General features: G+C 43.6%; 1 protein-coding gene and 1 non-coding gene across 2 annotated transcripts in view; both read left to right on the top strand.

Moving 5' to 3' along the window:
• Positions 1-596: 596 nt before the first annotated feature.
• Positions 597-26,679, top strand: part of Ntn1 (netrin 1) — a 176,761-nt gene continuing 150,678 nt past the window's right edge. Inside the window, exons 1-2 of the mRNA XM_046422151.2 lie at positions 597-859; positions 1,301-2,377. Of these exons, the coding sequence (XP_046278107.1) occupies positions 1,360-2,377 (1,018 nt within the window). The 5' untranslated portion in view covers positions 597-859; positions 1,301-1,359. The remainder of the gene's footprint in view (positions 860-1,300; positions 2,378-26,679) is intronic.
• On the top strand, positions 20,182-20,254 carry Trnaa-agc (transfer RNA alanine (anticodon AGC)). The gene has a single exon. It is a non-coding gene; the product is annotated as a tRNA-Ala (tRNA).

Here is a 26,679-nt window from a genome sequence, read left to right as displayed (position 1 = left end):
GCCATCAGGCTGGGTTAGAAGGAAGGCCCGACCTCGGCGCAGCAAAGAAAACAAACACAGATGTGTTTGACTGGGACCTTGGGCGGGGGAGGGGGCAGGGGGTGGTGGAGGAACCCGTCCCCTCCCCAGTCCCGCGCGCTCCCCAGGGTGTGTGGTGCTCGCCAGCGCCCAGCCAGCGCAAGGCTGACAGTCGGCGATCAGCGCCCCCCCCCCATCCCCTGGGGTACGCGCAAGGGCCCTGCCCCCTCTCCGGGGTTTCCCCGAGCACTCCTCTTGCTTTCTCTTTGTCTCTGCTGCTCTTTCTCGGGCTCCCCGGTTCCCACCCGCTCCCGCTCGCCCTCTCTAGCGTCCGGGGCCGGCTCCCTTTAACTTTCTTCTTTCCCGGGGTTAAAACTTTGCTGGCGAGCGGGCGGCTGCTCGTCGACGTTATTGGCCGGCGCCCCGCCCGGCGGCCCCGCCCCCGCGCTCCCCTCCGCCCCCAACTCCCAGCGCGAGTGGCGGCGGCGGCGGCGGCGGCGGCGGCGGCGGAGCCTTCGGGGGCGTGCGTGCGTGTGTGAGTGCGCGCCAGCGAGCGTGAGTGTGTGTGTGCGCCCCGGGCGCGGGCAGGGCAGCACTCCGAACGCGGCGGGAGCGGCGCGAGCCGGGCGGCCGCGTCGTCACTCCGGCAAGAGAGGCGGCGGCGGCGGCAGCCGGGGCCGGGGCTGGGGCAGCGGCGGCCGCGCCGGGCATGGAGCTGGCAAGCCCGCGCTGAGGCAGGACCCGCCTGTTAGCAGCCAGCGAGAGGCTCTCCGCGGTCCGGCGCGCGGGCTCCCCGGCCAGAGCCAGGCAAACTTTTCTTTCTCTTTTACCCTCACTAGAGGTAAAGTCCCGAACGCACACTCCCTGGCGGGACGCAATCAGGGGCAGCTGAGAGGGACCCCAGGATGCGGGAGGAATGGGCGCGGGCCGTATGGGGTTGGGGGACACGGGAGCTCTCCTGCGTCCAAGACTTGGGGTGCGAGGTGGGTTGGTCGCGGACTGGCAGACGGGTGCGGGCATGGTCCTCCGGCAGCGTGGAGGCTGTAGTGGCTAGGAAACCGAGCATTCGCCCGCTGCCCTGGCTCACCAGTCTGGAAGAAGGGTTGTGGGTGGTGCGGGCTCGGAGGTCCCCGGATCCGCCTGCCCCCGGGACTTCGGGGGAGCGAGACGGGCAATCGGACGCGGGGATGGTGCCGGCCTTCGCCCACGCCCGTCCTGGCACCTCGCGAGGGCTGGAGGTCGCGGGGCGGGCTGGCTGAGCGCAGCTCCCCTCTCTCCGCAGGCGCCTTCTGCGGCGGGCGGACTGACTCCGCGGCGGGGCCCGGGCAAGCTGGACGCAGCATGATGCGCGCAGTGTGGGAGGCGTTGGCTGCGCTGGCGGCGGTGGCGTGCCTGGTGGGCGCGGTGCGCGGCGGGCCCGGGCTCAGCATGTTCGCTGGCCAAGCGGCGCAGCCCGACCCCTGCTCCGACGAGAACGGCCACCCGCGCCGCTGCATCCCGGACTTTGTCAATGCGGCCTTCGGCAAGGATGTGCGCGTGTCCAGCACCTGCGGCCGGCCCCCGGCGCGCTACTGCGTAGTGAGCGAGCGCGGCGAGGAGCGGCTGCGCTCGTGCCACCTCTGCAACGCGACCGACCCGAAGAAGGCGCATCCTCCCGCCTTCCTCACCGACCTCAACAACCCGCACAACTTGACGTGCTGGCAGTCGGAGAACTACCTGCAGTTCCCGCACAATGTCACGCTCACGCTGTCCCTCGGCAAAAAGTTCGAGGTGACCTACGTGAGTCTGCAATTCTGCTCGCCTCGGCCCGAGTCCATGGCCATCTACAAGTCCATGGACTACGGGCGTACGTGGGTGCCCTTCCAGTTCTACTCCACGCAGTGCCGCAAGATGTACAACCGGCCGCACCGCGCGCCCATCACCAAGCAGAATGAGCAGGAGGCTGTGTGCACCGACTCGCACACCGACATGCGCCCGCTTTCTGGCGGCCTCATCGCCTTCAGCACGCTGGACGGGCGGCCCTCTGCGCACGACTTCGACAACTCGCCGGTGTTGCAGGACTGGGTCACGGCCACCGATATCCGCGTGGCCTTCAGCCGCCTGCACACGTTTGGCGACGAGAACGAGGACGACTCGGAGCTGGCGCGCGACTCGTACTTCTATGCTGTGTCGGACCTGCAGGTGGGTGGCCGCTGCAAGTGCAACGGCCACGCAGCTCGTTGCGTGCGCGACCGCGACGACAGCCTGGTGTGCGACTGCAGGCACAACACGGCCGGCCCGGAATGCGACCGCTGCAAACCTTTCCACTATGATCGGCCCTGGCAACGCGCCACAGCCCGCGAAGCCAACGAGTGCGTGGGTGAGTGGGGCACCCGCGGTGGATGGGGAGGCGGGCAACAGCTCCTGGCTTCGCAATGGCGGGTACGCGGGAACGCAGGCGCGACTGCATCCGAGGAGAGCTGGTTGTGGGGATGTCTCGGGGAACCCTGGGAGGCGTGTTCAGGGATGTCCCGGACCGGGGAGGGCTGAAAGAGGTCTACGCGCTCGCGTGGGGCTCTCTGTGGGTGCCCGATTTGCGCCCCGTGCCCTCAGCTAAGCCAAGAAGCAGCTAGAGAAATGCTGCTGAGGGTCGGGTATGGAAAGGGGGGAGTGGTTTGGAAAAAATTTGCCGACAGGTTTCATCCCGGATCCAAACGGGAAACACATTCATTGCCTTCTTCTCCGTCTGGCTAGTGCCTGAGATTCACCTCCACCCCACCCTCCTTTTCTAGTGTTGCAGCTGGGCGCGCGGTTGGGAACCTGGGTCCTGTTCCCCGGAAGTTACCGCGCCACAATCACAAATCCCTTGGGAGATGGCAGTTTGGGGCGGTTTGGTACCCGATGAATATCACTCTTGCACCCTCTATTTCTTTTTATGGTTTGGGAAAAAAAATTCTTTTCTCTTTTGAACATCGTGTTTGCGTTAGCAAAGAAGAGTGATGTGATTTTAATTAATTACTATCTACAGATTACAAAGGAGGGTTCAGTAACTATTTTAAACTAATTCAATCCTGGTCTTAAAAAGAAGTATACCAGATTTTTTTGTTGTTGTTGTTGTTCGCTTCAGGGTTTGGTGAAATTAAACAGTTTTGAATTAACTAAGGGCCCAGCGTCTGGAATTTTAATAGAGTTTCAAATCCTGAAAGAGAAATCTGACAAAACTGGGCACCAGTGAATACGCCTTGGTCAGAAATGAGGCTACGTTCTACTTCTGAATTGTACAACTTTGTTGGTGTAGAAAATCTCAGGCATCAATTTCTCTCCAGAAAGAGAGAAGGTTGTAAGACAATATCTTACTTTTTTCAGGATAACATGTACATTTCCAAATCCCGCAGTGATTGCAGTGAAAATCAGTTAGTTCATAAATGTGCCATTTGGTGTGCATCTTTTGTGAACGTAAAGATTTTTTCCTCCCCATCCCCCAACCCCAAACCAGCCAGTGTGAGTCTCTTCAATTGCTTCACCCTCTGAGGCACGTTGCAAAGTTTGCTGGTCCCCAGAAACACACGTTTTGCGGTCTGGTTCTGATTAATTGTGTCATGTTGTTGTCGAATAGTTTGTGCCTCATGACTGTGGATATAGAACTTTTGAGCAAGCCAATGGAAAACATGTCTTGGAGGTTCCATTCCGCACAGAGGCCCAGGCAGGCGCCCTGGTCTGCAGACGGGGCAGTCGGGGCCTCCATTTTTTTACACTCAATGTGTCCCGCTTCTGGGGACCTAATTTTTCATCCCCCCCCCCCTCCTTCAAGGAACAGAATTGGCTTCCAGTTTGAAGAGACTTTTCAGGATTCTGCTGAGTAGTTATACCCCGACTTAGTGGTCTTGGAGAGTGAAGTTCCTTTGATCTGCTCAATTCCCTCAGAAATGTTGGTTTTTCCCATCTCTTCTCTCCCTTTCCTCTTTTCTTTTCTTCCTTTTGTGCGGAAAAGCCCTTTATTGACATTTAAAGGGTTTCCCAGGGTTTTGCTATCAGTTTTAGTTTGTATATGCATATGAAAGATGACTTTGTACGGTCACCAGCGGGGGCTAATTGGACAAATGCAAGTGAATGCATTGAGACGAATAAATGGGATATTTTGGTAAAATGTTATTGGCCTGAAGATTCCTGTTAGCATTGGTATTGTTCGATTTGCCACCCACCCCCATCGCTCCCTGTCACTTTGGATGTGAAGAAATAACCTGCATCTGTTATGATGATGGTCATGTTCTTGAAATACTCTCTATAGTTTAGGATTTTGTTTTTCCGACCAAAGCACAAATTGGATTGACTTTTTTTTTTAAAAAAAAAGCTCAATTGAGCAATCAACATATTAACTAATGTAATTAGCAAGCAGGTTTTTGTTCAAAAAGTTTAATTAGGCCTAATAAGTACATAATCTACATGATAAATGATCAGCTAACAATATTTTTTCTGGTTTTTACTGAAGTTATTTTAATTCTCAGTAGTTAAAGTATCTTTAAATCTTGCCAATTATTCAGTCATTTTATAAAAGCAAAGCCAATTTAACTCTTAAAGTTATTTATAGTTTCCTTTTTGAATAGATGTTTTGATACCTTGTAGATATAACTGGGAACATCAGATTGAAGTTCTCCTAAAGTCTTAATTGAAGTCTTGGTGCTTTTTCCATCATTCTATAAAAAAGAGAAAGCCAGCAAGGACAATTTAGAAGTGATTTACAATTAAAGGTCGGGCTTTTTATGAAAAGGCCCTGTAGTGGAGATATGTGAATGAATTAGTGTTTGACAGGTGTTCTGAGATACTTTTTTCTAGCACAGTGCTAGGAAAGGATAAATAAATCCTTCAGATACTAACTTTGTACCATCAGTGTCTCAGATTTTTTTCTCCCCAACATAATCCTGTCCTTCAAATTTCACACTGTTGACACAGAAAGTCAAGCTATCTAGACTATTTACAACGAAGACAAAAGAATAGGTATTTTTAAAAATTCCAACCATCAGTCTTGATAAATTATCACTGTGCCATTGTGTTTTGCCCTTACAAAATAATAAGACATGATTTATAATAGATGAAAATGCCATTCTTACCATCCACTCCCCACCCTGAAAAAAGTCCCTAGAAATTGACAATATGTTGATGGTATTTGCCGGAGGTGCTTACAGATTACCAAGAAATGTACCATATATGCTTTCTTCGCTCCAGTTTTCATTTAAGTGTCGATTCAAGATCAGTTTCTCTATAGAATAAATGTGAATGGTTGTAAAGCCCAATTTTATTTAAAATGCAATCTTGGATTTCTTCTAGGAAAAAAAACCCCTCAAAACAATATGAAAGACAAGACTATGTATAATGTTACAGCTTCGACAGCTCTCAGTGGAATAACTAAATACTTTCTTCCGCCCATATGTATCAGAGTGTTCACTTGCTTTTATACACATGTGCATTTACGATTCACTGTGTAAAGAAGCACCCATGCATGGTGGGGGTGTGTATATTCAAGGGAAAATGCAGGAACAGTTTTAAACCGCCTGGGTTGCTAGGCCCTCCCCCCACCTTCCTTTTCTCAAAAGAGCATCTGAAGACCATATTGTATTTCATAAATTATTGACATCAGTTTTAATCAGTGTCCCCCTGACGTTGGAGCTGTGTTAGTATTTAGTGCCTGATGAAGCATGCTGTTTAATCTTACTGTGGGGATGTCAGCATGAGCCCCTGCCTGGTTTGTGACAGGTTGAGCTTATGAAAACTTGTTTTGCGACTCACTGTATGGCTTTGCATTGCCCGTCTGTAACCCAAAACCCACACACAAAAGATGCCTCTGCAAGATGAGCACCATGTTAGGCTGGCCTCCTATGGTTATGGGTGCCTGCAACATAATGCTCATAATTGTTTAAACATGGCTTTGGGACAGGGTTCTCATGCTGTAAGTGGCTCTGGTGCTTGGGCCCACCCTCATCCCTGGCAAGCCTGGGAGATCATATTAGAGGTGTTGTCCTGAGAAAACCAATGCCCCACTAAAGACCCTTGGAAAATCAGAAGGCTAAAAGTATTTGCTGCCTAGTCCAGAGCCTGGTGCGTAACTGTGGATGAGTACATGTTTTTAATAGTAATTGTTATAATTACTGTCATTATGGTGATTAACCCTTGGGGGTTTATTCTTTGCCAAGCACTCCCATTAATTTAATCATTTAGTCATTGTAACTAGTCTAATACACTAATAAAAGCATTCCTCTGTATTTTAGAGATGAGGAAGCCATGGCTTAGAGACAGTACATGGCTTACCCAAAGCCACATAGCTAGTAGGTGGTGAGGCTGGAGCTCCAGACTGATATTTGTTCATTGTTTTATAACATCCACTGTGCTGTAGAGTAGATGGGTGGATAGATGGATGGATGATTGAGTGAATGAATGACTGAATGACTACCATTCATTCATGCACAGGAGAAAAGCAGGAACAACCTGTTACTTCTTGCTAAAAATGGAGGAGGCTCCCTAGTTGTGTTGTGTTTTATTATATCCCACGATTATATTGCATTCATACACACTGAAGTATGAAGTTGTCTATAAGTTTTTCTCTATTTGTCTTAGCCCGTGGGCCTGGTGGGAGATGGGAGGTAGGACTGTGAGAGAAGTGGCATAAATACTTTGCTGTGGGTTCTCCACATCCGCAGGTGTTGCTGATTTCACTTCTTGATTTCAGGGCCTGTGATCATTCCCAAAGGTGGTGAGTCTCCAGGTGTGATGGCCCATACCTGTAATGGCAACCACTTTGGAGGCCGAGACAGGAAGGGTACCAGTGTAAGACCAGCATCAATCTTGTTGCTCAAGGCGGGGCTAAGCAACTTAGTGATACCCTAAAATAAGAAAAAATAAATAAATCAAAAGGACTGGGAATGTAGCTCCGTGGTTAAGCCTCCTTGGGTTAAATCTCCACTAACCCCCTTCAAAAGTGGTGAGGTAGAACTGGCCATCTGAAGATCCCCTTAAAATGATTTTTCTCTTCTCACCCTAGTGCTCACCATCCCATTGCTTTGCCAGAATATATGGAAAGAATCCAGGAAAGGGCTAAAAATGACGAGTCCCAGTCCAGCTGTTAGATGCAACTGCAGAAATCAGCTCGGCCTGTCATTTCTCTCTGTTGGTGCATGGCAGCTGGAGTGAAGGTCTCCACTCAGGTGCTCATTAGCACCTGGTGGGCAAGGAGGCTGCTCCCAACTCTGTCCAGAGAAGGGAGGCAAGTTTGTCAGGGCAGACCTTTTGGGGTAGGTGGGGGAGTAGGGCAGGTCTCTGCATTTCTGGGCTCTGCCAAGTTCTCCTTTAGCTCTGCCCAGACTCCTCTCTGACCTCCTCTTCCTGTAGAAAAATGAGATCCTCGGAAAAGTATTTGAGACTTTATGTCCAGAGTAAATATTGGAAAGGCAGTGGGTTGCAATTCAGATGTTCCCTGGACGGAATCCCCTCATTTTCTGCTCACAGCTGGTATCGATATTTCCTTCTTGAGATGAGTTGTGCTTTTCATTAAGCAAATTTTTTTGTCTTGGGATTAAACCAACATTGTATTCTTAATAGACTTTTATGTTTACACTTCAAAAGTCCACTGGGTTGTTATTCGTGTTATCTTGATGGCTTCTACAGTGTCTGCTATGCACACTGGCTTCACCAAAATAAATGGCTCTCCAGGGAACTGGATTATAAAACAGCCTTATCTGTGGATGCACAAGTATGGATATTTTGTGAGCCAGTATTTTTTTTTTCTTCCTCTCAGAAGTGATAATCATACCTTGGGTTTCTGCAGTGCCTTTCATTATAGGGAGACGGGAGGTCTCGGAGGGCTTTTGAAATGCTCAGGACTTAAGCCTAATATTTGGAGAGTGGCATACAGCATTTTTCCTGTCGTCTGGGAGCCCTTGTGGTCACTGCAGCCTCAGAAGGCGTGGTGTTGGTTTGGGTGGCCAGGTGAACTGCCAGAGTTGAGAATGTCAGTCCCAGGTGGTTGTCAGGTTGTGTCCTGAAGACAGACCACAAACCCCTACCGAGGGTCAGGCATTGTAGGAGGTGCTTTCTGTGTGCTTTGTTCAATTAATCAGATTGCCACAAGGAACAGAAGCTTTTCAAAAAACAGATGTCCCTGCCACCAAAGGGCAGTTTGTACACATACAGGACTAAGTGTGGACAAGTCTGCAGGACGCATTGGAGAGAGCAGGGGGTATCAGCTGCATTTGTTTCCAAGGCGGATCATATAAAAGCCGTGTCCTATTATAACCAACTCCAAGGGATGGTTGTTCTGAATAGCACTCGGAATCAAGTGAGCTGCCTGGGCCAGTCCCCTTGCTGGGGATGTTCGCCTCAAAGCTATCTGCTTCATGAGGTTTGACTGGTGTATTGTACTGAGTTTGGTATTGCATTCCTGGTTTTTTTTTTTTTTTTCTTTCTTTCTTTCTTTTTGCATACATACTAGGCAAGTGCTCTACCATTGAACTACACACCTAGCCTGCATTCTTATATTCTTGCTCCAGTAGTGAATCTCTGTTGTAAACTCCGGTTTTAACTTACTCTTGCAAAATTATGCACTTTATGTAAGTTTCCCTCCATGACAAAAGGCAGAGGCCAATTCCGATGGTCAGTTTTAATCTGTAGAAATATCCATCAGTAATTTCTACATGGCCTTGGCTAGGTGTAGGTTCAGCCCTGATTATATTATTCTGTACCAGTTTTCTTCTCTGATGGAGAGAGGGACTTGTAGCCATGAAATTGATGAGATGTGGGATGTCTTTTTTTTGGCGGGGGGATACTGGGGATTGAACCCAGAGAAGTCACATCCCCAGTTTTTTTTATTTTGAGACAGGGTCTCACTAAGTTTCTTAAGGCCTCTCTAAGTTGCTGAGGCTGGCTTTGCACTCACGATCCTCTTACCTCAGTCTCCTGAGCTGCTGGGATTACAGGTGTGTGCTACCACGCCGGGCAGGATGTCTTTTGCCCAGAACCTTTTTCTACAACACTTAAGCTCCTAGCCCATGCCTCCTTTGGGATGGGCATTTCTCCCAGAGACACCTGTTGGTGCTCAGAACACAAGAGAAGATGCCATCCAAGGAGACAGTTGTATGAATGGTTCAGAAGTACTGTCAAGGAACAGAAAAGTGGGCTCTATTTGGCCTGTATCAGGGCCATCCCTGGGGATCCCTGGGCTGTCTGCCATTGGGATTCGTGTTCTAGCTTCAGTTAGACTGAATTGAATTCAGGTTGCAGTGCGCTTGTGCATGTAAAGAAGGCCCAGGAGAAAGATGGCTCTCTACATAGAGTCGACTTCCAGACTATGCAAAAGGGTGGCTTTTCAGAGGTCTAAGCAGAAAGTCACACCCCAGGTCACATCCCAACACAGCCAGTGCCTAAGCTGGAAGAAGGTGCTAGAAATGCTTCTCCCTGGAGGATTCAGGACTAGCCTATGGGAGGTCTCAGCTCCCTGTGCATATGGTCACATTTTAGTTGGGGTCCCATCTGTTCTCCCTCCTGGTTTGTGCTGTCACTGGATTTTTTTTTTTTTTTTTTTTTTTTGGATTTTCCCTGGGGTCCTTTCCTGCCTGCAGATAAGAGAGGTTATTTGTTGTTGTGTCCAATTTTCATACATTCCAGAGGCTCCACACTTAAGTTAGACAATCTGTAGGACCACAGGGATCTTGAAAGGGGCTGGCTTTGAATAATTGGGTCCTATAGGGAAATGAGTTCTTAGTTTCCCGAGGGCCTGTATGTTATACTACATTCCATATTTGAAGTCCCAAAGTGATGGATATTTCCTGCCTGTCCAATTACTATTTTCAGGGCTTCTGATTTCATCTGTTTCTGCTTGGTGTGGCTGTGGTGACTACAGTAGTCCCCCACCACCCTGGCCCTGCTGATGCACAGGGAATACACTCCAGAGATCCCCATGGATGCTTGAAATGATGGAGAGTACCGAACCCTATGTTTTTTCTTACATATGCACACCAGTGATAAAATTCACTTTGCAAATTAAGCATAATAAGAGATTAGCAACAATAACTAAACATAAAATAGAAAAATTATATGAATGATTTATAATAAAAGTTATAAGGATATGCACTCTCTCAAAATATTGTATTTTGGAGCTTAGCGACCTCAGCATATGATTTTTTTTCTATCTTTATGAAGTTGAAAACTTTCACTTATTCTCATAAAAGAATCCCTTTATGGCTTCTCTTTGGCTTATTTGAATTGCCGGCATTGGTCCTTTTGAAATTTGGAGCCATTATTAAGTAAAATAAGGGTTACTTGAACGTAAGCACTGTGATATTGTGACACTCTACTGAATAATGGATACGACCATTAAGTGACTAACAGGTAGCATATCCAGAATGGAACAGGACAGGTTTCAATTTCATCCTGCTGTTTGAACTGCCACATAGTTGAAAACTAACAATAACTAACAATTTTTTGAATTTTCCATTTTATATCTTTGGACTATGGTTGACTACAGGTAAATGACCACAGAAAGTAGGACGTTGGATGGGGGAAGAGGACGCCTGTACCTAGAGAGGTACATTGCTAATTGACTGCATCTCACTTTCCTTCTAGGTCCAGGAATGATCTTATGGTATTAGAATCCGTCTCAATGTAATTCCTTAGGCAGCCATTATTCCGGAGGCAGATTTAGCCTGTAAGATGAAAACTCTTTGCTCTTTTCAGTCCCAGAATACCTTTCCTTGGCCCTGACCTCTGTCCTGCAGACAAAGAAGTGGTTTGTAAGTAGACATTTCTGGAGCCTTCACTATTCAGGTGGCTCTCTTGGGTCTGGGGATGCAAAGAAGTATAGTTGTTTTCCTCCCTGCCGACAAAATAGGTTTTCACTGAGGCATCTGTGCACATAAAAGGGGCTACATGTTCACTTGTACTGCGCTATAGACATGAATGGGCCCTGTAGTGACACTATGTGTCCTGGGCAGGTGCTGGATGGGTCTGAAGGAGAGGCAGGTTTCCAGGTTTCCAATTTGGCTCTTGTTCTAGGAAAGGATTGGATTTTGGATTTTTTTCTTTTTTTGTACCAGGGATTGAACCCAGGGGTGCTTAACCACTGACCTACCTCCCCAGCCCGGTTTAAATATTTTATTTAGAGATAGGGTCTCGCTGTTGTTGCTTAGGGCCTTGCGAAATTGCTGAGGCTGGCTTTGAACTCATGATCCTCCCGCCTCAGCCTCCTAAACCTCTGGGATTACAGGTGCACACCATCATGCTCAGTTGGATTTTGAGTCATGTGACATTCTCCACTGGATTTGTTCTATTGTAGTGTTTTTATTTTCTTCATAGTCCTTTTTGATGTTTTCTTTTGAGACAGGGTCTTTCTAAGTTGCTAACTTATGGAGGCTGACCTTGAATTTGCAATCCTCTTGTTGCCTCAGCCTCTCCAGTAAGTGGGATTATAAGTGTGCACCACCATGCCCAACTCTCTGCCAAGAATCTGAGAGACTGTGGTTCCCTGGAAAGAGTGGTTTTCCCAGGAACACCAGCTCAGAAGTTCCCTAGCAGCTCTTCCCAAAGTGCCCTGGAGTTTGAGACAGAAGCTTATCTCTGTTGCATACTGGGTCAGGGCACCATGCCTGAGGCTTCCTGAGTCACCTGAAGACTGTTGTCCCCTCAATCCAAAACCGCATCCGTGTGGTATGGAGAGACATGGACTCTCAGAAGCTGCTACCCTCAGCACTCTGCTTACATTTGGGCCAGTGTAGAAAGTGCCGAACAATAACAGTTCCAATCCCAGCATGAAAAAGGAAACACATTGTGTTTACAGATACCGAATTTGGCCTCCGAAACATGAAAGTACCTTGAGGTTGGGCGGCCCTCAGCCCTGTGGCCAACTTGTTTTCCTCTCCCCAAAGCCAGATCTCAGAGGTGGGCAGGTTGGTCTCAGCCAACTCTTTATTCCCAGACCCAGCCCTGTCTCCCTTCGTGGCTCAGACCTGGAGAGAATTCACAGTGAGAAAAATACTTGGCCTCTCATGCCACCACGGGGAAGGAAATCGCCTCTTACTCCAAGCCACAGAAATCAATCCTTCTTAAACCTCATTCAGGGGCAGATTTGCCATCGTGGTACCCAGAAAGACTCCGTCTTCCTCTGTATTTCTCATCCTGGTTTATTGTTTGAACCAAAGGTCTTTGTTTTAAATCAAAGATGTCTACAGAAAAACATGATCCGTGTAGAAGTGAAAAGCAAGTTCACTGTTTTTCCTGATCCTTAGACTACTTGGTTCTAAATCAAGGTCAGAGAATACAACTTTCTATTTGGTGGTGTATGAAATACTAAGATATATGTGTGGTGGTTGGGATGAGAGAACCCATTTTTGGCTTCCGGTGTCAGAGTGTGAGCTTGGGTAAGTTACTTCAGTCTCTGTGCCTTGAGGCCAGGTGGCCTGGGAGCCAGCTCAAGACCACCTTGTATTTGCCTGGAGGGGGACTCAGAGAAAGGGTCTTAGAAGGAGCCCCAGAGGCGGATTCTGATCCTAGACTTAGGACTTTCAGCAGCACACATTGCCATAGTCCTTACCTTTGCCATGATCTGTTCTAAGCATTTTATAAATACTGCCTCATTTAGTCTTGGAACAGTCCTGCGAGGTGGGTTCCATTATTGCTAACTGAGTAGACCTTTTATGGCAATAGGACATAGGTACAGGAAAGCACGTGACTTCGAGGCATTCAGCTCAGTGATTGCTCACTCTGTCATATACCTGCGTATCCAGCACCCCCCTCAGGAACATCCCAGCACCCCAGAAGCTGCCCAGCGCCCTTCAGGTTCTCCTACCCCCTGACAATGGTACCTTGGTTTTTGAATACTTTTGACCTTTGTACAAATGGTATCATATTCTGGCTTCTTTCTTTGGATAGTCTGTTTGTAGTGTTTATCCCCAAATTAGCTCTTATTGCTTATCTAGAATTCTGATATAAATGTATCATAGTATATTTCTCCATTCCATGCAGGGCAGACCTTTAACTTTTTTTCCAGGTTTTGGCTATTAAAATTAGTGCAGCCCTGACCATAACTGCCCATGTCTTTTGGGGCCCATATGAATGAACTTCTGCTGAGTAAGTATCGAGAAGTGGGATTCCTGGGCGTAGGTTATAAGTATCTGTTCAGCTTTGATAAGTATGGTTATTCACTTAGTAGAAAGTAGCTGTGTAAATTGGCATTTGTACACCATTTCTCAGGTGAAGAAACCGAGGCACACGGTGGAGCTAGGTAAACTTATCCAGGGTCACCTGCCTAGTAGGTGGCCAAGTGGAAATTAGAATCTAAGCAGTGTGGCTCTCAGGTCTTGTTCTCCTCCACTGTGTCTGGTTACCTCCCATCTTTAGTCTCCATACATACTTTCATAGAGAACTGTTCACATTGGGAAGCAAAGGGGATTTGACGCAAGTCCCTGTAGCTCTCTGGACATCAGTTTTCTCCTCTGTAAGATAAGGGCTTGGACTACAAAGCCCATCTTCAATTTTGCTACTCTGTATTCTGTGGCATGCATGTGTGCTAACCAGTTGTCTCTCCAAATCATGTGTGTTCACCTGCATGCGTTTCACAATGTAAACTCACCCGGGTATCTAGCACTGTAGTCAAGAAATTAAATATTTCCAGCTGGGTGTATTGGTGTGCACGCTTGGTATTCCAGCTATCTGGGAGGCTGAGGCAGGAGGATTGTAAGTCTCAAGTCAGCTTGAGCAACTTACGGAGAGACCCTGTCTCAAGAAATAAAAAGGGTTGGGAATGTAGCTCATGGATAGAGTGTATGGCTAGCATGTGCAAGGTGCTGGGTTCAATTCCCAGCACTGACCCCCACCAAAAGGAAATATTTCCAGAAGGCTTCTTTAAGCTCCTCCCAACCATCATTTCTCCAGTGTAACTACCATTTGGACTTCTCACACCATAGATTTGAGTTCTGCCTATTTTTGAACTTCATGGAAGTGAAATCATACAATGTCTGGCTCCTTCTACTCAACATTATTCCTTGTCAATGTCTTCAACATAACTTATCCCATGATCTTTATTGGTTTGATGGATGATCTCAACTTCTTGGGGGTACTGATCCTCCTGCTTGTTTGTCTGCTGACCTTTACTCATGGTGAATGATTTCCTTATGTGTTTTGTAACTTTCTTATGGTGAGCTTATCTTTATTTGGGATTTTGTGGAAATCCCACTGGTCTTAGTTATGGAAATGCCCTTATCCAGCTTTTGCATTGATTCTGCCAAATTCTTAGAGGTATTTTATTGGACTGGGACCAATTTTTGCATTAATTAATCATCTTGGAAATTCTTGTATGGAATGAGGAGGGTTCATTTCAACTTCCCAGTTCTGGAGTTTTTATTTTCTCATTTATTAAGACTTTTTTTCCCTCTTTATTCAGAATTTTGCGTACTGATAGACTTTTGCTGCTATCTTAGGCTGATGACAGATTTTTTTTTTTTTTTTTAAGTTCCTCTTTTACTCAGGAGAGTCCATTTGAAAGGTCCAGGTTGTTGTGACCTGCATTACTGCTTGCCCCCTTACCTCCTGCCCTGGTCTGTTCCCAGCAGAGCAGGGAGAGGTCACTCCTGTGTATTAGCTCTTGTAATGGCTGCAAAAGCCCACCTAGTCTGATCCCTGCTTCTCTCTATCGTGCCTCCTAGCCCTCTCTTTCCCTCTGTTCACTGTTTCAGTCTCCAGATATCCTAACTCTAACATCCCTACAGGCACACCCCTTACAGCCCTAGCCCTGGCCCTTCTGCCTGGGGATTAGATGGACTCAGATGTTAAATCTTTAGTCTAATATCACTTCACAATGAGGCTTGTCCTGACTGTCCTACTTAATCCTGCTGATAACTTCCCAATTCTTGTGTGGCTCTCTATGTCATTTATAATCTCTCTCTCCCCACACCCCCACCCCATCTCCTGAGATCATTCTTCACCTGACTTTTTACCCTTTTTCCCCATAAAACATATCACCTCCTAATAAACCATGTAATTTACTCATTAATCATATTTATCATCCATCTTCCTATTGTTTTCATTCATTCCTTTCTAACAATTGTTTGAATGTAAGTTTTTCAGGAGGCCAGGGTTCCTTTTCTGTTTCATTCACCAGGGAGCTGGTTATAAATAGATGCTCATTAAATAGTCAATAAAAGAAAGAATGCAGAGGTCTCATTTGCAAGACCTCATCTCCTGGCTGCAGGTGGGTGATAAAACCCAAGCCTAAAGACATGAAGGGTTATTTCCAGGCTTTCTTGGCCCTCATCTCTCTCTCTTCCTCCTCTTTCCTTTTCTACTCATTCACACCTTTGGATCACTGGGATCTCAATGTTGGCTTTCAAATTCTTCTTTCCTCTAGCAACCTAGGAATTTCCTTTTATATTTCTATGAGATCTGCAATGCATTGAATTGTTTTTTTAAATTACATTTTGTCTAGTATTTCTAGATGTTTGCAGTGGTAGAAGTTCTTTATTACCTCAGTTCACCTTGTTGCCAGAACTTGAAGTCATGTATTTTAATCTTTCATCCATCTGGAATTACTTATGACATATGGTGTGAGGTAAGGATATCTTTTTTTTTCTTCATGAAATAGTTAGCTAGTTATTCAGTGACATCTATTGAAAAAAATCTTTGTCACTGAGATGCAGTATTTATTAAATGCTTGAGTGTTATATCAACTAGGATCTGTTTTCTGGATTTTCCCTTTTGTTTCACAAAACTGCCTATTTTCCCTCCACTTTCCATCTGAATGGTGCATCTGGTGGGCTCAGTATTCATTCACTGGTTCTTTTTCAGATATTTTCATTGCCATTCTTGGTTGCTTATTTGTTGTTCATTTATCCGCATTAGAGAGTTTGTCGAGATTCACTACAAGTATCATTGGTAATTTGATGGGTTAAAGTGAATTTGGTACTGGTTGATAACTTACAATTTTTAAATTGTGACTGTATCAACTGACTGTTGTGTGTAATGATCCAATTATTTAAATAGCTCCAAAATCACACTCTATATCTCTCTCTGATTCTTTCAGATGAATTTTAAAAATAGATTTATTGAGAGATAATTAAACAAAGCAAACATATTTAGAAAAACATAATTTGGCAAGTTTAATGTAAGTATTTACCTATGAAACCATCACCACAATCAAGATGAAGATAATTTTCAACCCAAAATGTTTCCTAATTTTTCTTGGTAATCCCTCCTACCCTTTTCCACCGTTGTGCTCTCTGTTATTATATATTAGTATGCCTTTTCTAGAGTTGTGTATAAAAAGAATCATATATACTGTTGTGTTTTTTAATCTGGTTTCTTTCACCCTGCATGATTATTTTGGTTATTCACTCATCTACAATGTATGTGCACTGATAATACGTTGCATGGATATACCACAATTTGTCCATTTACCTACTAATAGACATTTAAGTTGCTTCCAGTTTGACTATTACAGGTAAAGCAGCTGTTAAATGCCTGTATAGGTCTTTGAATGGACATATGCTTTCGTTTTCTCTTGGATAAACAGAATGTGTGGATGATGCAGTTGATACGTTTAAGTTTTTAAGAAATTGTCAGACTTTTCCATACCACTCTATATTTATACCAGCAGTGTATGAGAGTTCTAGTTTCTCTAGTTCCAGTTGCTATGAGCATTTGATATGGCCAATCATTTTAATATTAATCATTCCATTCATTTTCATATAATCATGCCATGTTATAGATTTGCAATTTGAAGTCTAGAAACCAACAGGCATAGAATGTCTCTACTTATTTGTATTTTTTCTGCCCTCAGTAGAGTTTGTAAATTTCTTCCTATTGGAATCACAAAATTTTTAAAAAGTTTCCTTCTTTGTATTTATAACTTTGATTTCTATTATGAAAGAGATATTTTCCCTTCCTGTTTTACTTCTTAAGTATTGCTGATGTGTAGGAAAACTTCGGGTTTTTTTTAAATTTTATTTTTTGCTGAACTGGGACCAAGGTCTTTTACATGCTAGGCAAGCCACTTTGTCACTGAGCTGCACACCCTCACCCCCGAGATTTTTATATATTTTGCAACCTGTAACTTCATTGAACTCTTTAAATTAGTTTTCATAGTGTTTCATTTAATTCTGTTCATTTGGACTTCCACTGTAATCCACAAGTCATGAGTATTTTAGTTCCTCTTTTTCAGTTCTTGAATCTTTTGTTTATTTTTCTTGTCTTACTGCATTGGCTAGACCTTCAAAGTAATGGTTTATAATAATGGTAAGTGTACCCTTTTCTTGATCCTGATTGGAGTGAGAATGTTTGTAGACTTTTGTCCTTTCATCAACAGAGTGGCTTCTACTTCCTTAACCTGGGAAGTTTGCTCTTTTAAAATTCTTTTCACAGGGTTGGTGAAGTAAACTCTACTACCAGTAGTTTGGGAGGCTGAGGCAGGAGAATTGTATGTAAGTTTGAGGCCAATTTGGGCACCTATAAGTGAGACCTGATTTCAAAATAAAATATTAAAAATGGCTGAGAATGTAGTTCAGTGGTAGAATGCCCCTGAGTTCAGTCCCCAGTACCACACAAAATTATCATCATCATCACCACCAGATTTTTGTCTTTCCTCTATATCTTTTAGCAGTCATTTTCTATCTCCCATCCCAGCTATGGGCAACCAATCTACTTTCATTCTCTTTAGAGTTGCCTCTTCTGGGTATTTAATATGAATAGTATCATATAATATATGGCTTTGGGGATTGATTTCTTTCAATTGGCATTATGTTTTCATGGTTCATCTTTATAGTAGCATTGTTAGTGTTTCATTTCTTTTTATGGCTGAATACTATTCCAATGTATGAACATACCAAATTTATTTATGCATTCATCAGCTGATGGACATTTGAGTTGTTTTCACTTTCCAATTATTTAAATAGTTTACTATGAATAATGCCATTGTGAACTTTGATGTACATGTTTTTGTGTGGGCATGGTTTAATTTCTCTTGGGTAGATCACCTAGGAGTAGACTGGCTGGGTTATATGGTAACTCTGTGTTTAACTTTTTGAGAAACTCAAAATGGTTTCCCAAGAGCTGTACCATTTTATATTCCCACCAGCAACATCCAGTTTCCCTATATTCTCATCAACATTTAATATGTATCTTTCTGATTACAGCCGTTCTGGTGGATGTGAAGTGAAGTCTTATTGTGGTTTTGTGATTGCTCTTTTAAAATTCTTTTCACGGGGTTGGTGAAGTGAACTCTACTACCATTTCAGCTTTTCAAAATTCTTGGAATAAAGTCCATTTGGTGATATATCATTCTTTTCTAGATTTTTGTTTGTTTTGTTTTGTTAGCAGGGATTGAACTCAAGGTTACTCAACCACTGAGCCTCATCCGTAGCTCTGTTTTGTATTTTTTTTTTTTTTTTTTTTTTAGAGACAGGGTCTCACTGAGTTGTTTAGTGCCTCTCTTTTGCTGAGGCTGGCTTTGAACTCCCAATCCTCCTGCTTGAGCCTCCCAAGCTCCTGGGATTGTAGGCATGCATCACCACACCTGCGATTTTTATATCGATGTTCAAAAATGAGATTTGCCTGAATTTTCCCTTCTTTATTTTTTTCACAATTTTTTATTGGTTCATTTTAATTATATACCATGGTGGGATTCACTGTTATATATTCATGTATGCACACTCTTTCCCGTCCTTATATTGTCCTTTGTATAAATTCTAACTTTGTAAAATGAAGTGGGGAGTTTCCATTCTGGCCTGTGCTCTGGAATAGTTTAAGTAGCATGAGAAATAGCTGGTCCTTGTAGGTTTGCTAGAATTAGCCCATCTGGGCCCTTCCATTTTTTGAATTAGTTATTTGATAACCATTTCAATTTATTCCATGCTTATATGTTTGTTCAGGAATTTTCAACCATTTTTTTTGAGTCAAATATGGTAATTTATTATCCAAGAAAGTAATCTTTTCCCAGATTTTCATTTTTTTAAGTATAGAACTATATATGGTAATCACTACAAATATATTAAAAATTTCCATATGTGCCTATATAATCTTTCTAATTTCTAATGGTGAACATTTATTCTCACTCTCTGCTTAGGCTTAGTTGCTTTCGGAAATTTTTGGAACCAACGGCAATAACACTTGATTGTATTTATTGAACACCCACTGTGTGCTAGACCCAGTGCTAAGAACTTCGGATATACTGTCTAATGTTAAAAAATCTTTACAACTCTGAATGAGTACTGTTATTCCCATTGTTCAGATGATTGAGTAGTTAGGACATTTAACTTGTCTGAAGTCACACAGCGATAAAGTCCGGAGATGGAGATGTAATTCCAACAGGATCTGTCTATTCTCAGTCAGTGTTCTTATCGCCTTACTACTCCAGGATGCTGCCTATTTTTGAGTAAGTTTTATTGCTTTCTTATTCTCTAATTTTTAACACTTATTAATTTCTTGGGCATTTTGGGGATCCTTCTAATTTTTTTGAGTTGAATGCTCAGTTTAGCTAATGTTATCTTTTTATTCTTATTTAACAATAAAGCCACTTAAAAGCAATGACTTTTCCTCTCTAGAGTAGCTTTGACTACTTCCCTCAAATTTTAATCATACTATCTTCATCGTCACTGTTTTTATAATGACTGTGTCATTGTAGTTTATATATATATTCCTGCAAGTTATTTATGAATTGGATTTTCATTTTCAGGGGGTTAGGTCCTAAACCACATATTGTTTAGGAATTAATGTCTAATGTTAGTTTATCACAGCTGCTAGTACAGCTAGTACAGTTTTTTGGTTAGGTTTGTGTTTGTTTTGGTTTTTAGAAAAATCTCATGTGCATATATATATATATATTTATATATATATCTTTTATATATATATAAAAGATCACCTCCATCAGTGTTCCATGGTATCTGAAAAAGAATTATTTTTAGTATACAGAGTTCAATATATTTATTAAATCAGTCTTATTGTGATATTTTTCTTCAGACACCCTATATTTTTGGCTTTCTATTTTGGTGGACTGGGCACAAACATATTAATAGAAGACTTTAGTGTACGACTGTCAGTCTTTGACAAATCAAGTGACCGAATCATTTATAACCCTTAAAACGAAGAGCTGTGTAGAGGTATATAAGGCAAATGAATGCAAAGTGGAAGCTGAGGATACAAAAATTGTATCTGATGGGCTGGAGTTGTGGCTCAGTGGTAGAGCGCTTGCCTAGCATGCACGAGGCCCTGGGTTCAATCCCCAGCACCACATAAAAGTAAATAAAATAAATGCATTGTGTCCAGCTACAACTAAAAAATAAATATTAAAAAATTGTATCTGAAAAGTGTAATTCCAAGCAGGATGCATTATTCATAAAGCTGTGTGGGTTTTTTTTTTTTTTTTTTTGGTGCTGAGGATTGAACCCAGGGCCTCATGTTGGCTAAGCACGTGCTCTAGATCTCTTGTCCAAAGCTGGTTATTTTCTACTGACACCACAAAACATGAACTGTGGCATCAACTGGAATGGAGTATGTATGACCCGGGCTCCAGTCTCCTTGGTGCAGAGAAGCTGTTGGACAAATGATCACTCTGTCCCTTCCTTCTACGACGACGGTGATAATGGAGTTCACCATTAAGTGGGTACAGGGCTAGAATTAACTAACGGGCAATATGGATTAGAAGCAAAGGAAAGGGCAAGATGATTCCTAGCCTGAAGCTGAAGCAGTTTGGCCTGACAGCTGGGGCTGAGTTTATTGCTTTGGCTCATCCAGTCTTTATATGAGCATCTGCCTCCTTGCCTTTTGGCCTGGCAAAGGAGATTTGCTGAAATAGAATTCAGTCTGCAAGGACAAGATGGTGAGGCCACAAGGATTCACTGTCACTGGGTGCCCCCCTCCCATAATGAAATATGACCCCAAATGGTGTGGTTTGGCTTTGGAACATCCTCCCCACACCCACTCCCCCACCCCCCAGGGGCTCTCAGCCCTCTCTGGAAGTGTTTTCTTAGCCTTTTCCTACAGGAACGGGCAGGCTACCCACTCCACTGTTTCTCCTCATCCCTTTGCCAAGGGGCGATGAATTCATGGCCGAAAGACAAAGATACGAAAGAGAGGAGTGTGTTTTACAGAATACCAGAAGCATGACAAAAGCTGAAAATTAATGAGCTAAGTATCTAATTTAAGAATTTTTTTTTTATATCAACAGAATAAGCCAGAAAAAAAAAAGGGGGTGGGGGGTGGGGGAGGGAGAAGAGATAAAAATAAGAGCAGAAGTCAATGAACTAGAAAACAAATATTCAACAGAGAGGATCCACCAAAGCCAAAAGTGGGTTGTTCGGAAACACTAATAAAAACAAATATCTGGAAAGATTGGTCAGGAAATAAAAGGAGGCGGCACAAACAACATGAGGAATTAGAGATCTGGTAAAGGCTGGAAAATAAACCATTAGGGATGTAACTCAGTGGGAGAGCATTTGCTTAGCAAATGCGTGCGCAAGGCCCTGGGTTCAATCTCCAGCATCCCCCAACACACACACACACACACACACACACAAAGATGTAATACTACTAACAACTTCATGGCAACCAATTTTAACAACATATCCTCCATGATATATTTATCAAGCCATTGGAAAAATTCTCTTGGAGTTGTTCATAGAGCATTGCTATCAAAATCCCAAGTGCAAACAAAGGGGAAAAAAAAAAAAACACTGTAAAATGTTTTATAAATGTTTATAAAAAATTTTAAACTTGTGCTCCAAAGGTCAATATCAAGAAAATGAAAAGACGACCCACAGAATGGTAGAAAATATTTGCAAATTGTATCTGGTTAAGTATGTAGAATATCTGAAGAATATATAAACAAATCTTAGAACCGAACAACAACCCAATTTAAAAACTGGCAAAAGACTTGAATAGATATTTCTCTAAGGAAGACGTACAATGGCCCATGAGCACATGAAAAGATGTTTAGCATTATTAGCAATCAGGGAAATGCAAATCAAAATCACAGTGAGGCTGGGCTATTGGTGGGTGCCTGTGAGTTCAAAGCCAGCCTCAGCAATTTAGTAAGGCCCTAAGCAACTCAGTGAGACTCTGTCTCAAAATAAAATATAAAAAAGGGCTGGGGGTGTGGCTCAGTGGTTAAGCTCCCCTGGGTTCAATCCCTGGTACCCAAACCAAAAAAACCCCTACAACAAGATGACTCTTCACATCCTCTAAGATGGTTATCATTAAAAGGACAGGTAAGAATGAGTATTGGTGAGGATGTGGAGAAATTGACACTCTCCTGCACTGCTGGTGGGAATATAAAACATTGTAGCCATATTAGAAAGTAATTCCACAAAAGGTTAAACATACCTATGATATGACCCAACAATCCCAGAATTCCTAGGTATGTACCTGTCTGCAGATGTTTATAGCAGCATTATTCATAAGAGCCAAAAAGCAAATACCATCCAAATGTCCATCAGCTGATGAACAAATAAATAAAATATAGTATATCCATATAATGAAATATTATCTAGCCATAGAAAGGAATGGAGTATTCAAACATACTAAGACATGCATATTCCTTGCAAACATGATGCTAAGAAGCTTGTCACAATCATAATAATCATATATAATTTAATTCCTATGAAGTGTCCGGAATAGGCACATCTATAGAGCCTGAAAGCAGCTTAATGGTAGCCAGAGACGGAGAAGCAAAGAATAAATAAATGGGGAGTGACTGCTAATGGATATGGTTCTCTTTTACGGGGTGATGAAAATGTTCTAGAATTAGATGGTGATGCACAACTTTGTGAATTTGCTAACAGACACAGAATTGTGCAATTTAAATGGGTGAGTTGAATGGTATGTGAATTATATCTTAATAATATTTAAAAAAAAACACACGCTGGAGATGCAGCCCACTGTAGCTCTACCACTTGGTAAAGCACTTGCCTAACAAGTGCTTAGCCCTCTCCTGACTTAATGAAGTCAGATCTCTGGGTGGAGGACCTAGAAATCTGCTATTTGGGGAAAGCTTTAGGTGAAACAAACACACACCAGAATTTTAAGAATAACAGTTCACTGTTCCTTCCAGTAGAATTCCAAGAACAAATATAGAGAGAACCGTGAAAATAGAAAATCTCCATTTGTCAAAAATAACCAATGGTTGCAGACAAGACTCACCAGATCTTCTAAAGTAGGGATAAAACATGATGAAAAATGGGATATTTACATAGAACTAGTCAGGACTTCTTTCTACAGGTACAAAAGGAAAAAGTAACCTCACAGTGAAGAAACCTGGCAGATGCCACCTTAACCATGGGATCGGAGACAGCGTTACCCGTCACAGGATGGACAGTCTGACTTCATGGGCTGTCTGACAGGCTGCCCCAAGAAGGATTCTGTGGGATTCTTGCTAAAATGCATAACTTGAATTTAATAATGAAGAAAGTCAGATGATCCCCAAAGAGACATTCTAGAAAAAAAAATGGACAGTACTCTTGAAGAACATCAAGGTCATTGAAGTCTGAGAGGCTGAGAGACTGTCCCAGACTGAAGGAGACCAAGGAGGCCCACATGCCGTGTAAGAGTCGGGACTGGATCCATTCCGACAGCAAAGATCTTTAGGGGAACAGTTGATGAAAGCAGAATAAGGTTTGTAGATAAGATAATAATGTTCGATTTCCTGCTTTTCATCATTATGGGATGAACGTAGCAGATAATTAATGTTTGGGGAATGAGTGAAGGGCATACAACTTCTTTGCACCATCTTGTGGGATTTTGTTAAATCTAAAATTATTTCAAATTGAGAGTTTTTTTTTTTTTTTTTTAAATCACCGTCCTCAAGTATCATGAGTCTCAGTTTGAAACTATGGGTATCGTGGAAAAAAAAAAAAAAACTCAAGTTTTAGAATTAGGTAAGCCTTACCTACACTCCTAGCTCCATCCTGGACCAGCTAGATCTGGAGCATCTCAGCCTCAGTTTCCTCATCTGTGAGGTGGGGATAATCATGTCTATGTCCTAGGGATAATTGAAGCTATGGAAGAGAATTTTTATTAATCATAGTGCTTGTGCTACCAGGTGCTCAGGAAATAAATCCCAGGCCTCTCCAGTGGCTCACGCACTCAGAGGGGATTTTCTGTGTGGTTTAACTCGGTCCCCCTCTGACCTTGGAGTGAGAGAATATAAATCCTCATTTCTGGGCTGTTTCAGCCTGGCACTGAGCCACCTCAGCACCCTGGCCTGGTAGCTGAGAAAAGGTGGCTCACGGGAGAGGGGGGGGATTTTGACCAAGGGGATGAGATGGGGAAGTGGCCCTGGCAAGGGCAGAGAGCACTGTGGGGGCCCCGGGAAAGCAGCCTGGACTAGGAACTTTCTCACCGGCTCTGCTTGGCAGGCCGCTTCGAGTTACACCAACTTCAAACAAAAAGGGTTTTCAGACACAAAGGAAATTCTCAACCTGGCCAGTGCCAGGCCTGGCTTGGCATTTGAGTTCAGAAATCCAGCTCCTCAGAGCTCGCAGACGGGCTAGACCGTCCTGGGGAAGCTCTCCTGCCCCCACTCCAGGAATGCCAAGAGCCTTCTCTGTGACTGACCATGGGTCCTATTCATTAGAGGTAAATCAGCCAGTGCACCCAGGGCATGTATCCGGCAGACAGCTGAAGTATAATTGGCTGATAAAAATTATGTGTACTTAAAATATACAGTATATTTTGATATACCAATATATTGTGAAATGATTACCACAGTTAAGCTAATTAGCATGTCCATTGCTTCACATAGTTATTTGTGCACGTGTGTGTGTGTGTGTGTGTGATGGGAACATGTAACATCTTCTCTTCATATCATTAGTTACCCTGACCATCCTGTACAATAGATCTCCATAATTTATTCATGCTATCTCAAGGACAGCTGACTTTGTACCCTTTGACCCATATCTCCTTAGTCCCTGATGCTCTTAGCTGAGTAATTATAAAATAAAGCAAAAGAGGGGGTGTCCAGTAGTTTTTCAGCCCTTGTTTTTACATAGCTCCCTCTGTGTTCTGTCCCTTGGGTCGCCCATATGACCAAAGGTATGCATTTCTAAGAAGGTGAACCAGATCAAAGGCATAACCATGGACTCTTAGCATGACCAAGTATCTTTTAAATGACTGGGCAATCCCAATCCCACCTCTCACCGCCCTCTTACAGAAACTCACATGTGCACAGAAAGGCTTCAGTCTATTGGTAATAGATACATCTGTCACTGGTAAATCTGGGTGTGTGTCTGTGGGTATGAGACTGAACAACAATGTCTATCAGTCTGGAAATGGCTGTATGAACCAGTGTGCTCTTACCCTACAGTATAATGCTTCAAGCAGAGACAGAGCTCTGTGTGGCTCACGGACAGGACTCCATGATTTGGAGTCTGATACCCTGTATGTGTCAAGACAAAATCCTGCCTCAGCCATGACTGACACATGAGCCCTGGACAGAGGGACTGCATTCCTTATTACAGCTGTGTATCCTCAAAGCTCTGGCACGGAGAAGGTCCTCGGTGGATACCTTTGGACGAGCATTGGTTTCAGGAAATATATAACTTAACTGAGTTTGCTATCGTTACCCAGCTAAGTAGATTATTAATTTAACTTGTTAAGTTGGTGAAGAACCAGAAGTTGATGATTCGTCAATGCTGGACTGGGTGAGGATGAAACCACAGGCCCTGGGGTCATATTCTGTAGCCCATTTTTAAAAAAATAAATTTATACTTATTGGACCACAGCCACACCCATTTGCTGATGTCTTGTCTTATGGTTGAGTTCTGGGCCACAGCACAATGGAGTAGTTGTAACAGAGACCGTGTGGCCTGCAGAGCCTAAAAGTACTTATTATCTGGCCTGTTACAGAAAAAGCTTGTTGACCGTTATCTTAAGCTCTCCTCCCACACCAGCCCTATTTCTTCCAAAACATGGTAGATATTGGAAAGAAATGGTCCTTCCTGCTGCTGTGGTGTGAGGGTATTTGGGAGTGCTGTTTGTAAAAGCCTGGATTAATGGTCACTTTATTACCCATTAACTGGTTATGAAAGTCACCTCGTCTTCTTGCTTCTCCAAGACACAAGCAAGTCTAGCAGCAAAAGTCCTGTGTTAAAAAAAAAAAAAAAAAAAAAAAAAAAGTCCTGTGTAACCCAGGTTCTCTGTGGGCATTAGCTGTAGAACATCTGAAAAGCTTTCTTTCCTGAGGACCTGTCCCACCCCCAGGAACAGAGCCTGGCTGTTGTGTTTGTGTCTTCAGGAAGGAGGAGGATATGCTGGTGCATTGCAGGTGTTTAATACACAGTGGATAAAAAATACATCACTGCAAAGTATAAAAAAAAAAGAGAGAGAGAGACCTTCAAGGTCTTGCCCCTAGGTAGCCTATCTAGAGAGCACTCACCAGAAATGAAAGAGGTCTATTAACTCAGATGAAATGATCAGTTGTACAAAGAGCCAGCAAATGGTTCATGGCGCTGGTGGATTCATGGGTGAAAGGGGGGAGTGTCTTGTCTCTCTTAACAGAGGGCTCACAAAGGTGAGGCATCTTGCCATGAAGGCCTCACAGTCCCAGGCAGTGGGTGCTCCTCACTCAGGGGCAAGCTCTACTGGAGCTCTGAGATGGCTCTCCCAGAGTCTGGGTGGTCTCATGTTTGCTTGGCTGGATTCCCCATCGGGTGCCTGACTTTTGAT

The sequence above is a fragment of the Marmota monax genome, unplaced genomic scaffold, assembly GCF_021218885.2.
Source record: "Marmota monax isolate L192 unplaced genomic scaffold, Marmota_monax_Labrador192_F-V1.1 WCK01_AAM20220418_F8-fsc00243, whole genome shotgun sequence".
NCBI classification, from domain to species: Eukaryota; Metazoa; Chordata; class Mammalia; order Rodentia; family Sciuridae; genus Marmota; species Marmota monax.
Note: the sequence above shows the minus strand (reverse complement) of the source record. Positions and strands in the feature narration are given on the sequence as shown.